We start from the raw sequence: 15,077 nt of genomic DNA, 5'->3' as shown, positions 1-15,077 counted from the left end.
TCTTCCCGCTGCCGCCAACCCTCCCCCCACCGCCGCAGTTAGGTACCTTTGCTGGTGGGGGTCCCCAACCCCCGCCAGCCGAAGTCCTCTTCTCTGGTGCGGCCGTGTTGCTGATCTGCAATGGCAGGCTTCTGTTTCTGTGAGTCTGACGTCCTTACGTGCAGGACGTCAGACTCACAGAAACAGAAGCCTGCCCTTGCAGATCAGCAACGCGGCCACGCAGGCTTCTGCTTCTGTGAGTCTGACATCCTTACGTGCAGGACGTCAGACTCACAGAAACAGAAGCCTGCCCATGCAGATTAGCAACGAGGCCGCGAAGGAGAAGAGGACTTCGGCTGGTGGGGGTTGGGGACCCCCGGCGGCGGGTTGCGGCAGCAGGAAGAGGGGGTCAAAAGGGTTAGCGGCGGGGGGGAGGGGACCACGGCCAAATCTACGGGGGCCCATGCCCCGTGGCCCCACGTAGCTACGCCCCTGCCATGGACACAATCTTTATAGAACCCTGTGGCTTTTACTTTAGGTAGGTCTTGGAGATTGGAACTGAGGAGTTCCAGAGCTTAGCTATTCGTCGAGTGAAAAAATGTTTCCACCTATTTGTATTAAATAGGAACTTGCTGAATTTCCGTTGCATCTTAAAAAAAGCTCTGCTGAACATGTAGCCGTTCACAGAAAGTGCATTCCTATGCAGTTGCAGGAAAAACATTCCTGCCCCTGTGTGTTAACTTGGAAGGGAACAAGTTTCTCCAAAAACCAGGAGCACGGACACAGCCGCTGGTGGGCTCAAGTGGTCCAGGGTTCACCCACACAGAGCAGTGGCACACCTTTACTGTGGCCAACGGGGATCCCCTAAACTCAGCCTGAAGAAGACCTTCTCCAATCCTCTGAAGGTGCCCACGACTGCATGCTTCCAAGCTTTGCAGCTAGCTCAGTGGCAGCATTCCTGAGCCTGAACTAGTGCACACTCAGTTTTCACACATGTCCAAGAAGTTAGCATGCTCTAGCTGGTGGCTCAGGTTCTGGGCCATGGCACCTTGGGAGAAATGGAGGAGGGCTTCAGCAGGTGGGACTTGGGGATCCCCACCAGCTCAGGCATTTATATTGTAGTTGGGGGTGGCAGTGGAGAGAATATTTCATGCCCACCCATTCTGCCCCTAGGGCCCATCCAGAATTTGCTGTCCGGCTACCCTTCTGTCCAGAAGACCTTCCACCTGTGAAATAACTGATTATTATTAAAAAGCATCACACACACAGATGACAGAACAGTGTGGAACCTTACTGTGTTTATTCGGTACTGTACAACCTCAGAAGAAAGCCTACCTTACGACAGTAATAGTTTTGAATGTGATTTCAGCAAAGAAATTTGGAGTGCCCCAAATCTGTGTCTTCCCGATTGTATGAAGAGAGCTTTTCCCCTAGTTTTTCAAGGGAAATCCCTTGCCCCCAAACAGAGCCTTCTTCCTTGGATAACAGCGTGTGCTGAGAGAAATACTGTAGACCAGCGAAGTATAGAATTTCGGATCTTGCAAGCGAGATCTATCTGAGGGTTGGTAGACTGGAACTCCAGGGTTAATATACGAGTAGGGACCATTCTTAGCAACCAATGCGCCCAAATCTCTCTTCTTACCTTGTCTTGAGGTTATTTATTTACTTACAAAACGGGCCCTAGCAAGGCTATCGTCTAATGGCCATCATGTTTTAAGTTCTCTGCCTTTGCAAACTGGCGTTTTCTCTCTCTATTGTTTGCTCTTTGCTCATCGGTCATATTCGTCACCCTGGATCTTTTCCTTGCAGCGGCTTGTTCCTTTTCACGGGCCTTTTGGTCTTCGCTCATCCACGGTGAATCTCCAAGCTATATATTTAATCTGATTGACCTGTCCACCAGAAACATGTCTGAAACTTCACGCACTTACCTCAATCTACATTACCCCAATTGCAAAAGACTCAAGATATAAAACCTATTTTGGATCCAATTTCTCCTTCTTAGGTAGACAACTCTGGAATGCCCTCCCAAGAACTATCAGATCAATCAGTGGCTATCTACCCTTCCAGAAATCACTAAAAACCTCTCTGTTCAAGCACGCTTATCCTAATGACCCAAACTAATTCTAGAATCAACCAATATGAATATACCCTACTCCTCCACATATATTCAGAACTGTCTTATAATAGTTGTTTGTTATACTACTATCATGTTTTATCATTATCATGATTTATTTTATTTATTGCATTTGTATTCCACATTCCCCCACCCATTTGCAGGCTCAATGTGGCTTACATAGGTTTGTTAACATTGTCATTACAGGATAACAGATACATTTAGTTTTGTGCAGAGATTAAGTAAGGGAAGAAAGAAGAAGGGAGGGATTGATTAGGGTGATTATCGAAGTGGGCTTTCTTATCTGATTGGGTTGGTGAGGTGGATTAGTGTGGCTAAAGGTTCTCATTGTAGGCCTTGTTGAAGAGATAGGTCTTCAGAGATTTGTGGAAGATAGTTGTTTCGTCAATTGCTCTTAGGTCTGTGGGCAATGCATTCCATAATTGCGTGCTTATTTAAAGAGAAGGTGGTGGTTCCCAAGATCCTTCTGTATCACTAATTGTCTATCTTCTAATATATGTCCACTATTCATGATGTATTGAAAGCCACATTGAGCCTGCAAAGAGGTGGGAAAATGTGGGATACAAATGCAATACATAAATCCTACTACCCTTCACATATCCAGGAGACAACAACAATGACCTTGACTGTCTTTCCAATCAAAATTCCATTTGTTTATCCTGCACCTATCCCCCTCCTGCCTCTTCTACCTTTGCCTACACCTCTCCTACTCCTTCATCCCTCTCCTTCTTTACCTATCACTTTTGTTATTCTGTTATATTTATTATTTTCTCATCAATATCCTGTAATCCCTATTACTATGTAAGCCGCAATGAACCTGCTTTGAGTGGGAAAGTGCGGGGTACAAATGTAATAATAATAATAATAGCTGCCCGCCTTTTTCTTTGCGCTTCGGCTCTTTTCCGTTTAGCTTCAGACTGCTCCTCGGCAGTTAGCTGTCTTTTAGGAGTCATGGCAGATCGTGGTGGATAGTAGTTAAGGTTTGTTGCAGCAGATGGCGTTGTGATGTACAGCAGGTTGGAGTGTGCCTCCGCTTCCCTGGAGCAGTGTGTGGTGGTGGTAGCTCATTTGCATAGGGGTACGAACTCAGCCAGCCAGGGACGCAGATTCACAAATTATTATATAGATGCATTTGGATTTTGCTCACACCTTTTTCAGTAGTAGCTGAAGGTGAGTTACAATCAGGTACACTGGGTACTTAGGTATTTGGTTATGGTGCTGGGCTGGGCTGGCCTCAAGCATCTACGCATGGTTTGGGGTCCTGAAGCAGGGGATGGGCGATTATTAGAGACAATACAGTATATCCCACAATATCCATACTTAAAATGCTGCTTATAATATTATACCCTCTATGAAACTGCATGCAGTAATGAGATCATAGGCACCTGTATGTGATTCTGGTGCAGATGTGTCCTGCGGAGAAGTTTGGGCAGAGCTGGGGTACGGTCCTGATTTAGGCATATAAAAAAAAAACACACAGATTTAATATCTTCTCAATGGCAGCAAAAACAGTTCAGAAGTATGTGACCAATTATGGCTTAACATTACATTGGCAACATCATTCATAACAAATTGTCCATAGACATAATATCTTCTCAATGGAAGCAAAAACAGTTTAAAAAGTATGCGACATTACATTGGTAGCAGCAAATCCACCGTGGTGGAAGCCTCAGGAGCAAGGAGGGAGTGGGAACGGAACCAGGCTCTTCAAAGAAAAAAACAGACCGAAGACGTCCAATATTTCAAAAATGAAGTTTGTTGATGGAACAACTCTACAAGGTACCCTGTTTCAGCACGTAAAGTGCCTTCTTCAGGAGTCTTGGTACTTTGTGTCAGACTAGGTTGACAAAACGTCTACTAGAATAGAGTCTCTGGTGAATTGCGTGCTGGTCTTGAAAAAGACCCTTGGTTCTCTGTTTCTCCCTCTCCCTCACTCCCCCTCGCTGTCTTTGTGACTCTATATTCACAGTCTCCTTCCTGTAGACCAGTGGCGTAGCCACAGGTGGGCCAGGGCCCACCCACTTAAGGTTCAGGCTCACCCAACAGTAGCACACGTTTAGTGGTAGCTGGTGGGGATCCCCAGCTCCACCAGTTGAAGACCTCCCCCTGATGGTAATAAAAATGCTACTCTCCTTGATAATGTCACCTGCGCATGCTCAGTCTTCAGCACATGCCTGCTGCAGACTGTCAAGGTGGAAAGAAGTGTTTTCTCGCCAGCTGAGATATATTTTTTTTGGTGGTGGTGTTGGGGGGGGGGGGGGGGAGAACACTTGGTGCCCACCCACGTCTTGCCTAAGCCCACCCAAAATCTGTTGACTGGCTACGCCCCTGCTGTAGACAGATCAAATCATCTCCTTTCTTATTAATGTATTCTATTCTACTGTATGCTGGTACCTACTTACCAGGGCCAGTCTTGGCAATTGCGGGGCCCTGTTCAATGAGGCCACCCGCACCACCATAAACCACCTCACCTTGATGTGCATCCACCATGTTTCAGTAGAGAGCGGCAGACAGCGGCAACAATTTTCATATCCCGTCAGCTGCCAAGCCCAGAACCTCCTCACTGCTACATCCCACCCTTGAGGAAGCAGGAAGTGACAAACTATAGCTACGACATGCAGGGTTCAGCGTTAGGAGTCACGGACCAAGAAAGGGATCTAGGTGTCATCGTTGATGATACGTTGAAACCTTCTGCTCAATGTGCTGCTGCAGCTAGGAAAGCAAATAGAATGTTGGGTATTATTAGGAAAGGGATGGAAAACAAAAATGATATTATTCCGCCTTTGTATCTCTCCATGGGGCGACTGCACCTCGAGTACTGTGTGCAATTCTGGTCACCACACCTCAAAAAAGATATAGTGGAATTAGAAAAGGTGCAGAGAAGGGCGACAAAGATGATACAGGGGATGGAACGACTTCCCTATGAGGAAAGGCTGAAGAGGCTGGGGCTCTTCAGCTTGGAGAAAAGGCAGCTGAGGGGAGATATGATAGAGGTCTATAAGATAATGAGTGGAATGGAACGGGTCGATGTGGAGCATCTGTTTACGCTTTCCAAAAAAGGGGGCATGCGATGAAGCTGCAGTGTAGTAAATTTAGAACGAATTGGAGGACATTTTCTTCACTCAACGCGTAGTTAGACTCTGGAATTCGTTGCCGGAAAAAGTGGTTAAGGCGGTAGACTTAGCAGAATTTTAAAAAGGGTTGGATGGCTTCCTGGAGGAAAAGGCCTGAATGGACGTGGGAATAATCCACTATTTCTGGGATGGGCGGGACCAATTGTTTGCACTTTTGACCGCTGTCGGAGACAGGGTGCTGGGCTCAACGGACCCTTGGTCTGTCCCAGCATGGCGATGCTTATGTACTTATGACATCAAAAGGGGGCGGGACGCAGCGGCGAGGAGACTCTGGGCTCGGCAACCGACAGGATATGAAAATCACTGCTGCTGCTCTCTACTGAAATGTGGCTCCTCAGTAAGGAGCCATGGACCGGCAGGGCCTAGTCCAAAAAAAAAAATATTTGTTTGAAGTGTCTCATTGAACCTCATTTAGAGAAGGTGTTGGTAAAGTAGTGTAGTGTTGCGTACGATTGAGGGGTGAAGAGTGGTTTCTACCATTTTACATAAATCATATTGAGTCCTTTGAAAACATTTTTAAACTTTCCTTGTCATCAGCATCAGACAAATCCAGAGACTTGTGAATTGTGGCAGTCTACCAGCAGGTGGAGATAGAGAGTACAGTAAAACCTCAGTTTTTGTCGGTAATCCGTCCGAAAACAAATCGGCGGAATCCGAAACCAACGAAAACGAAGCAATAAGTACAGTACAACTGTACTTGTATAAACTCAGGACACCTTACAATTTAAATAAAACCCCATAATCATTCAAAAGGGTGGGCATAACACAATAATCAACAGACTTTCCCAGGATGTGCTGCACAATACAAAAATCACCGTCAGTGAGTACCCAGCTCTGGGTCCTAGCCGCCTCGGTCTACCTGCAGTTTCCACCGACACAAGCCCGGGAGCTGACTGGGGCGAGCGTCCACACCCTGACCCTCCCTGACACTCCCTTTCAGTCCTATCGAATTGACTACTCACTTGTCCTTTAGATTGTAAGCTCTTTGAGCAGGGCCTGTCCTTTTATGTTAAATTGTACAGCACTGCGTAACCTAGTAGCGCTTTAGAAATGTTAAGTAGTAGTAGTAAGGTACGGAGCAGGGAGGTGTTCTGAGACAGGAGGACTGACGTGCCAGAGACACGAGGCCCCTAGAAGCATGGGGCCCTGTGCGACTGCCCCTGTTGCCCCTGCCTAAGACTGGCCCTACCAGTTACAAACTTCCCTACCACACCTGGGCAAATACTTTAGCACTCCTTCAGCTAACACAAGCTGAGCAAGTAGCAAGTCAAGTCATCAGTCAGCTCACAGCTGCCACTGCCTTACCCTTGAAAAATTCTGAAGCAGTTGAATAAGAGACAGCATGGTAAGGCTGAGGCTTCTCTGTCTGTCCTGGACAGGCTTCTGTAAACAGGAAATCCTGAAGGCCTTAATTACAATACCATAACAGCCAGACATAGAACGCAGCTTATTCGTGTGACCAACCGACATTATTACATAATATTCTGTAATCAAAATGGGAAACAGGCAAACTATCGGCCTTGGAAGAAAATTACTGGCCGAGTAATGCGTATTTTATATCCGAGGAGCATCAGGCCTAAAATTTATTTTAATTTTTTAGTATTTAGCTCACCACTTTCCAGCGGTAGCTAAAGGCAAGTTACATTCTGGAACACTAAGTATTTCCCTTTCCCTGGAGGGCTCACAACCTAAATCTGTACCTGAGGAAATTGAAGGTTAACTGACGTGCTCAAGGACTCAAGGAGTGGTCAGTGGGATTCAAAGCCTGGTCTCCCTGGTTCCGAGAATGAATCCTTGAGGGGAAAGTTTACAACAAGACGAATGGAGCTGCTTTTCAGCTGAGGGAACAACGGAAAGAATTTCACATTTACAAATAAAAATAAAGTAATTAAAAAAAAATAAATAAAGATAAAGTGGTGACTTCTTACAGCTTTACCCAGTTAAAACTGCCCCCACCTTCCTTCCCACGTGACCTGGGTAGTCTCTTTCCTATCACACCCTCAGTGTTTTATCTGTTTATTTATTTATTTATTTGCATTTTGCTCACACCTTCTTCAGTAGTAGCTCAAGGTACTCTGGATATTTCTCTGTCCCAGGAGGGCTCACAATCTAAGTTTCTACCTGAGGCAATGGAGGGTTAAGTGACTTGCCCAAGATCACAAGGAGCAGCAGTGGGATTTGAACCGACCACCTCTGGATTGCAAGACTGGTGGTCTGACCACTAGGCCACTCCTACACTAGGAACATTCTATCTAGAATCTCCAATAGTACCAACATTCCATGTAGAATCACCAATAGTAGCAACATTCCATGTAGAATCTTCAATAGTAGCAACATTCCATATATTTATTTATTTAGATTTTGCTAACACCTTTTTCAGTAGTAGCTCAAGGTGAGTTACATTCGGGTACACTGGGTATTTCTTTGTCCCTGGAGTTCTCTCAAAACCCTCATTTGAAGCTTTGTCTGTGTCTTGTCTGTGTTCAATGTGAAAAGCAATATCTATTATAGGGCGCTTACATTTACATGTGTGTTACATGTGTAAATGTACAGCATATGGACACTGATGCACTCGTGCGCACATAGACACTGAAATGTGTACAATACTACTGTTGGATTGCTAGTTCAATATTACTATTGGACAGACTGGATGGACCATGCAGGTCTTTATCTGCTGTCATTTACCATGTTACTATCCACATGTATGTGTGCACATGCTACTACTACTACTACTAAGCATTTCTATAGCGCTGCCAGGGTTACGCAGCGCTGTACAAGTTTAAACATGGGGAAGGTCAGTCCCTGCTCAAGAGAGCTTACAATCTAAAGGTAAAAACTATGTATGCATGCATGAATACCGGATACATGCCTATGAGCCATATCTTCAATAGCGTGTAGTTTGCAGGTAAGCATATTAGCTAGTGGTAGAACTAGAGGAAGCAGGGTGGGGGAGACTTAGGAGCAATGTGAGGAAATATTTTTTCACAGGAAGGGTGGGGGATGCCTGGAATGCCCTCCTGCGAGAGGCTGTGAAGACAAAAATGATGAAGGAATTCAAGAATGTGTGGGATGAACACAGGGGAACACTATATAGAAAAAGGATGGAATCCATTAAAGCACGACAACTTATATGAGCTCATAACTGGAATGAGCTTTCAAAGCAGCTTCAGAGGTTGGAAAGAAAGACCAGCGCCAGGCAGACTTCTACGATCTGGGTCCTGATCAGGATCAAGGCTGGGGCGGGCTTCGATGACCAACTGCAGTAGTTGGGAAGTACGCCTGTTGCCGGGTAGACTTCTACAGCGTGTGCCCCGAAAGTGGCCGGGAGAGACGGAGATGTGGAGGCAGATTTTCAAAGCGCTTAGGCTTATAAAGTTACATACAGGCTCATTTTCACAGCACATAAGACTTATAGAGCTACGTGGAGGGGCATAATCGAACGGGGGTGCCCATCTCTAAGGACGGCCCTGAAAAGCGGCGTCCCCGACCGTATTATCGAAACAAGATGGGTGGCCATCTTTCGTTCCGATAATACGGTCGGGGACGCCCAAATCTCAACATTTGGGCCGCCCTTAGAGATGGCCGCCATTCGTTTTCGTCGATAATGGAAACTAAGGACGGCCATCTCAACCCCGGCCAAATCCAAGGCATTTGGTCGTGGGAGGGGCCAGCATTTGTAGTGCACTGGTCGCCCTGACATGCCAGGACACCAACCGGGCACCCTACAGGGCACTGCAGTGCACTTCACAAATTGATCCCAGGGGCATAGCTCCCTTACCTTGTGTGCTGAGCCCCCCAAATCCCCCCCCCAAACCCACTCCCCACAACTCTACACCATTACCATAGCCCTTATGGGTGAAGAGGGACACCTACATGTGGGTACAGTGGGTTTTGGGGGGGGGGGTTGGAGGGCTCCCATTTCCCACCACAAGTGTAACAGGTGGGGGGGGGGATGGGTCTGGGTCCACCTGTCTGAAGCGCACTGCACCCACAAAAAACTGCTCAAGGGACCTGCATACTGCTGTCAGGGAGCTGGGTATGACATTTCAGGCTGGCATAGAAGTTGGCAAAAAAGTTTTTCTTTTTTTTGGGTGGGAGGGGGTTGGTGACCACTGGGGGAGTAAGGGGAGATGATCCCGATTCCCTCCAGTGGTCACCTGGTCAGTTCAGGCACCTTTTCGAGGCTTGGGTCGTGAACAAAAAGGGATCAAGTAAAGTCGGCCAAATGCTCGTCAGGGACTCCCTTCTTTTTTCCATTATCGTCCGAGGACGCCCATCTCTTAACCACGCCCCCCCCCCCCGTCCCGCCTTTGGCACACTGCCGACACGCTCCCTTGAACTTTGGCCGTCCCTGCGATGGAAAGCAGTTGAGGATGCCCAAAATCGGCTTTCGATTATGCCGATTTGGGCGCCCTTAGGAGAAAGACGCCCATCTCCCGATTTGTGTCGGAAGATGGGCGCCCTTCTCCTTCGAAAATAAGCAGGATAGTAACCTATGCAAGTTGGTAAGTCTAAGTGCTTTGAAAATGAGCCCCTTATAAGTATACCAGTGTTTAATCATGAAGACGTAGAACCTGTGCAGAGTTCCAGATTCAACTCTGGTGACCTTGTCGGCAGAGTGGATGGACCAGCAGGTCTTTTATCTGCCGACATTTACTACAGGGCCCTTTTACTGGTATCAGGCAAACTCCCACCCGGACAGTTCCCACTCACCAATTCATCCCAACAGAATTCCCACTTAATGGGGGCAATTCCCACCAAGGACTCCCCCCCCCCCCCCCCCCCAGGGTCATTTCCCACCCTCCCTAGCCGTTTTTTTTTTTTAACGACTGTAGCTTCTTTTTGTATTGGGTCCCATAAGTCCTGGTAATTTTTTTTTTTATAAATCATAATCACTGCGTCATTTTGAGGGGCTGAACTAGGTTGAAACCTAGTTTGGGGGGTGTGGGGGAGCATTGCCTTCCCCACACATGAACTGCAAGTCTGGAAGGGAAAAGGGATGTGTAAAAAGATAATGTTGTGGGAGGGATGAGGGAGTACTGCTCTCCCCCCCCCCCCCCCCCCCCCACCACCACAAATGATCTGGAAAGGGAAGAAGATTGTCCTAGTGTGTTTTGTATTTTTTGGGATATGGGTGGCAATTGTCATCCCTGGTGTGGTGGGAACCAGGGGCGTATCTGAGGTTCGGCGGTAGGGGGGGCAGGGGCTAGAGTGAGGGGGCACATTATAGCTCCCCCCCGGCCGCCGCCCCCCCCCCTACCGCCGTCAACCCTCCCCCGCCTACCTCCGTCACCTACCCCCGCCGTGGTCCACTTCCTCCGGTCCGGTGCCTTTAAAAATATTACTTCAGCTGGCGGGGGGACCCCCAACCCCCGCCAGCCCAGCCGAGGTCTTGTTTTAAGAAGTTTTTCCATCCTGGTGCTATTGAAAACTACCTGCCTGCACCCCTTCCAGTTTCGGACTGAGTCTGACGTCGCAGCACGTTGACGTCCTGCACGTACAGCGTGCTGCGACGTCAGACTCAGTCCGAAAGTGGAAGGGATGCAGGCAGGCAGTTTTCAATAGCACCAGGATGGAAAAACTTCTTAAAACAAGACCTCGGCTGGGCTGGCGGGGGTTGGGGGTCCCCCGCCAGCTGAAGTAATACTTTTAAAGGCACCGGACCGGAGGAAGCGGACCTCGGCGGGGGTAGGTGACGGCGGTAGGCGGGGGAGGGTTGACGGCCGTAGGGGGTTCCAGGGCAAAATCTGCGGGGGCCCCACGCAGAAACGCCCCTGGTGGGAACTGACTTAAAACCCTTTTACTAAACTGCGGTAAAAAGTGGCCTATGCTAGTTTGGGCATATGAAGTTGGCATGCGCAGGGCCATTTTTTTTACCGTGGCTGGGAAAAAGGCCTTTTTTTTTTTTTAAAGGAGCAGCAAAGGACCGTCAGCTAAACTGAAAAGTAGCGCATGGCTAGTTACCGCCTGAGCCCTTAACACCACCTATTTACTTGGCGGTAAGAGCTCACGTGCTACTCGTGTGCTAATCAGGCAACGCGCGGCAACGTGGCCATGCTGCCGATTACTGCCGGAAATGCCCCCCCACGGTAGAAAATTATATTCTACCACGGGAGCAGTGCACGCAAACTTCAGAATTATCGCCGGGTGCCCACGCTACCCGAGTGGTATTGCCCATTTTGCTTGCGATACCCACACGGTAGCCCCACCGTGGCTTAGTAAAAGGGCCCCTGCGTTACTATGTTACATGGGCAGGATGCACAGTTAAGTACATAAGTTGCATAAGTTATAGAATAAGTTACATGTGTATTCTTTGCAATCAGACACACACACACTTGCACCAGCTCAATGGCTGGCATGAGTTGCTCGTGCTTACATAAGTACATAAGTATTGCCATACTGGGAAAGGCCAAAGGTCCATCAAGCCTAGCATCCTGTGTCCAGCAGTGGGCAATCCAGATCACAAATACCTGGCAAGATCCCAAAAAAGTACAAAACATTTTATACTGCTTATTCCAGAAATAGTGGATTTTCCCCAATTCCATTTAGTAATGGTCTATAGACTTTTCCTTTTTTAAACTCCGCTAAGCTAACCACCTTAACCACATTCTCTGGCAACAAATTCCAGAGTTGAATTACACGTTGAGTGAAGAAAAATTTCCTCTGATTTGTTTTAAATTTACTATATTGTAGCTTCATCGCATGCTCCCTAGTCCTAGTATTTTTGGAAAGCGTGAACAGACGCTTCACATCTGTGCATGTATACCCCGTTAAGCTAGCAGGGGCAGAGTGAGAGTGGTCTGAGCCCCCCACTTGGCCGCTGCCTGACACCACTCCCACACTGCTGCCCCCCACTACCGCTGCAGATGACGCCCCCGCTGCACCGGTCCTACCTGAAGGGCCCTGGTGATCTAGTGGTCTCTGTGGGGGTGGGAGGTAAAAGCATGTTCTTTCCTACCTGCTGTGCTGCCGCTATTCCCCTGCCTGCACTGCCGTGTTTTCAAAATGGCGTCGGAGACCTCCCGCAGTAGTCTTGCGGGTCTCGACAGTCTCACAAGACTCCCACAGGGAGTCTCGGCCGCCATTTTTTAAGTACGGCGGTGCCAGGTAGGGGGAATAGCGGCAGCACAAAGGTAGGACCGGGGAGGGCTGCGGTGGGCATCCGAGCAGAGCCTCTGGGCCCTCGGGCACTGCCCGGTTGCCCAAATGGCCAGTCCACCCCTGTAAGCTAGGATTCTTCCTTTATAGGAAATGTGCCAATCAGGCACCCTCTGGGCACCTCGAGGCACACTTTTATAGAAATGGATCCCAGGTGCCACATACAGTTCCTGAGACTCATGCTGGTGGATATGTGAAGTGCAAATAATGTAGGTAGAAACCACGTTCTACAAATGAAAAGTCCTAGAACAGTTGAAAATCTTCGCAAAGACCTTTATGGAAGCAGACGCATGAATAATTAGTTAAGGAAGTTCGCTCCTGTGCTTTGGCTACAGCCAGACTAGAAGAAAATGCAATTTGCCAATCAATAGTTATTCCCTGGAGTCAAGAGATGCAACCAGCAAGATATCAGAAATAATTCACCCCAGACAAAGTGCAGCTTGAGGAGCAGTTGGGCTGTCCAGCATCAGGCTTGTGGCATCCTTCCCGATCCTAAACACAGTTTAAACAAACTCAAACATCAAAGAGCTTCCAGTACAGCCGTCCTGTCCCATTCGAGTGCCTTTTCCAGAGAGAGTGCTCAGATCCCGGTATTAGGTCTTGCACAGTAATTCCTAAGAGTGTTGTTTCCACAGCTGCAGCTATAAAATTTGCAGATGGCCAAGCAGGAGACTTGAGTTTAAGCTCTCAAAACTAGCTTCTGTTCCATGGGATGGCAAGATGTGTGTGTGTGTGCAGCTTCTTGGGGGGGGGGGGGGGGGGGGGGGGGAAAGAGGGCAAATCTGACTCATTGCTCAGCAACACCTAGCAGCCCTCCTGGAGAGAGATCTACAGCACACCTCCCCTTGATAGATTAATAAGAGGTAGGCAGAGACTATGGGCAATTCTATAACTGGGTGTCTGCAGTTATGAGTATCTTGTGTACATAAGTGGCATCTTACCTGGTATGTATATGTGCAAGTGAACTAGGGTATATAAGTATTGCCATACTGGGACAGATCAAAAGTCCATCAAGCCCAGTATCCTGTTTCCAACAGTGGCCAATCCAGGTCACAAATACCTGGCAAGATCCCAAAAATGTACAAAACATTTTATACTGCTTATCCCAGAAGTAGTGGATTTTCCCCAAGTCCATTTAATAATGGTCTATGGACTTTTCATTTAGGAAGCCGTCCAGACCTTTTTAAAACTCCGCTAAGCTAACCGCCTTTACCACATTCTCTGGCAACAAATTCCAGAGTTAATTACACGTTGAGTGAAGAAAAATTGTCTCCGGTTCGTATTAAATTTACTACTTTGTAGCTTCATTGCATGTTCCGCAGTCCTAGTATTTTTGGAAAGAGTAAACCAATGATTCACGTCTACCCGTTCCACTTCACTCATTATTTTATAGACCTCTATCATATCTCCCCTCAGCCGTCTCTTCTCCAAGCTGAAGAGCCCTAGACGCTTCAGCCTTTCCACATAATTGCAAGGGGGGGTGACATGGCAGTGGAGCTTGGGCAGGTCATGAGTGTGTCGCCAAGCGATGACTGCAACCTATAGAATGCTATTAGTTATGAGTGTTGCATGGGGTGCTTAGGCATGCCAGCCAATGCCAGCCATAACTTGGCATACCTGACAGTGCAGGGGTTACAGCTTTACACCAGTTCCACAATGACTTAGGCACACAGATGCTGCTGAAAAATTGGCACCTATGTTGAGGTACCAAGCTACAGACATTCATAGATGGGGCCCTCATTTTGGGCTACACCCATCACATTCAAAATAGGCTGAAAACCCAGAAGTAGAAGACTAGAATCTCACCTCTTCAACTTCTTCCCAATAGCCCCCCTATCCCCTACCTGGCTTTCAGGATGTCCCACAATGAATATTGATAAGAAATATTAGCATGTTTGTCGTTCTAGATGCAGGTAAACCTGCACATAGTTCAGAAATCCTGAAAACCAGTCGTTGTAGCATTTGAGAGTGTTTCTGGGATAACAGTGCAATCCCACTTCCGCACTGCCTCTGTCTAAAATGCATATTTTCTATATGAAATTGTGCTTTGTAAGAATGGGAACTGTTCAGAGAGGTGCTTTTTGTTCCCTAATTTAAATGAACGTGGATTAAAAATAACTGGTCGTAACACAATGCACTAATTGGGTGGCTTCAGTGAGTCGACTGATAAGAACAGCATTCTTTCTCAGGCAGATCACGTAACTTGCTCCATACAAAAATAAACATTTTTCCACTGATGTATCCTGTAAACTTCTTCCTCCAAACTGAAAAAAAAAAATTTCACCACACAGATTATTACAGCTATAGGAAAGTGGCTACACCCAACCCATCTTACACTGGAACTCTCTTCTCCAGGGTGTATGTACCATGTACAGTAACTTTAAAGGCACATCAAGCAGGTGTCAGTCTAGCCCTGGAGCAGTCTTTAGCCTTCAGCAGGCATTTGAAAGGGAGCTGAATTCTCAGCAGCCATCTCTGATGCTCCAGGCTGCTTTTTAGCATGGCGCTACATAGTAACATAGTAGATGACGGCAGAGAAAGACCTGTACGGTCCATCCAGTCTGCCCAACATGATAAACTCATATGTGCTGCTTTATGTGTCTACCTGACTTTGATTTGTATCTGCCATTATCTGCCATTTTTAGGGCACAGACCTTAGAAGTCTGCCCAGA

General features: G+C 47.4%; 1 protein-coding gene across 2 annotated transcripts in view; it reads right to left on the bottom strand.

Annotated features, from left to right (window-relative positions):
• Positions 1–15,077, bottom strand: part of P3H2 (prolyl 3-hydroxylase 2) — a 162,565-nt gene that overhangs the window by 122,557 nt on the left and 24,931 nt on the right. The window contains exon 2 of one of the 2 annotated variants that reach the window (XM_030216635.1): positions 3,499–3,561. The exons of the other annotated variant lie outside the window; for it this stretch is intronic. Within the exon in view, the coding sequence (XP_030072495.1) occupies positions 3,499–3,561 (63 nt within the window). The remainder of the gene's footprint in view (positions 1–3,498; positions 3,562–15,077) is intronic. 2 annotated transcript variants of the gene reach the window in all.

The sequence above is a fragment of the Microcaecilia unicolor genome, chromosome 10 (genome assembly GCF_901765095.1).
Source record: "Microcaecilia unicolor chromosome 10, aMicUni1.1, whole genome shotgun sequence".
NCBI classification, from domain to species: Eukaryota; Metazoa; Chordata; class Amphibia; order Gymnophiona; family Siphonopidae; genus Microcaecilia; species Microcaecilia unicolor.
Note: the sequence above shows the minus strand (reverse complement) of the source record. Positions and strands in the feature narration are given on the sequence as shown.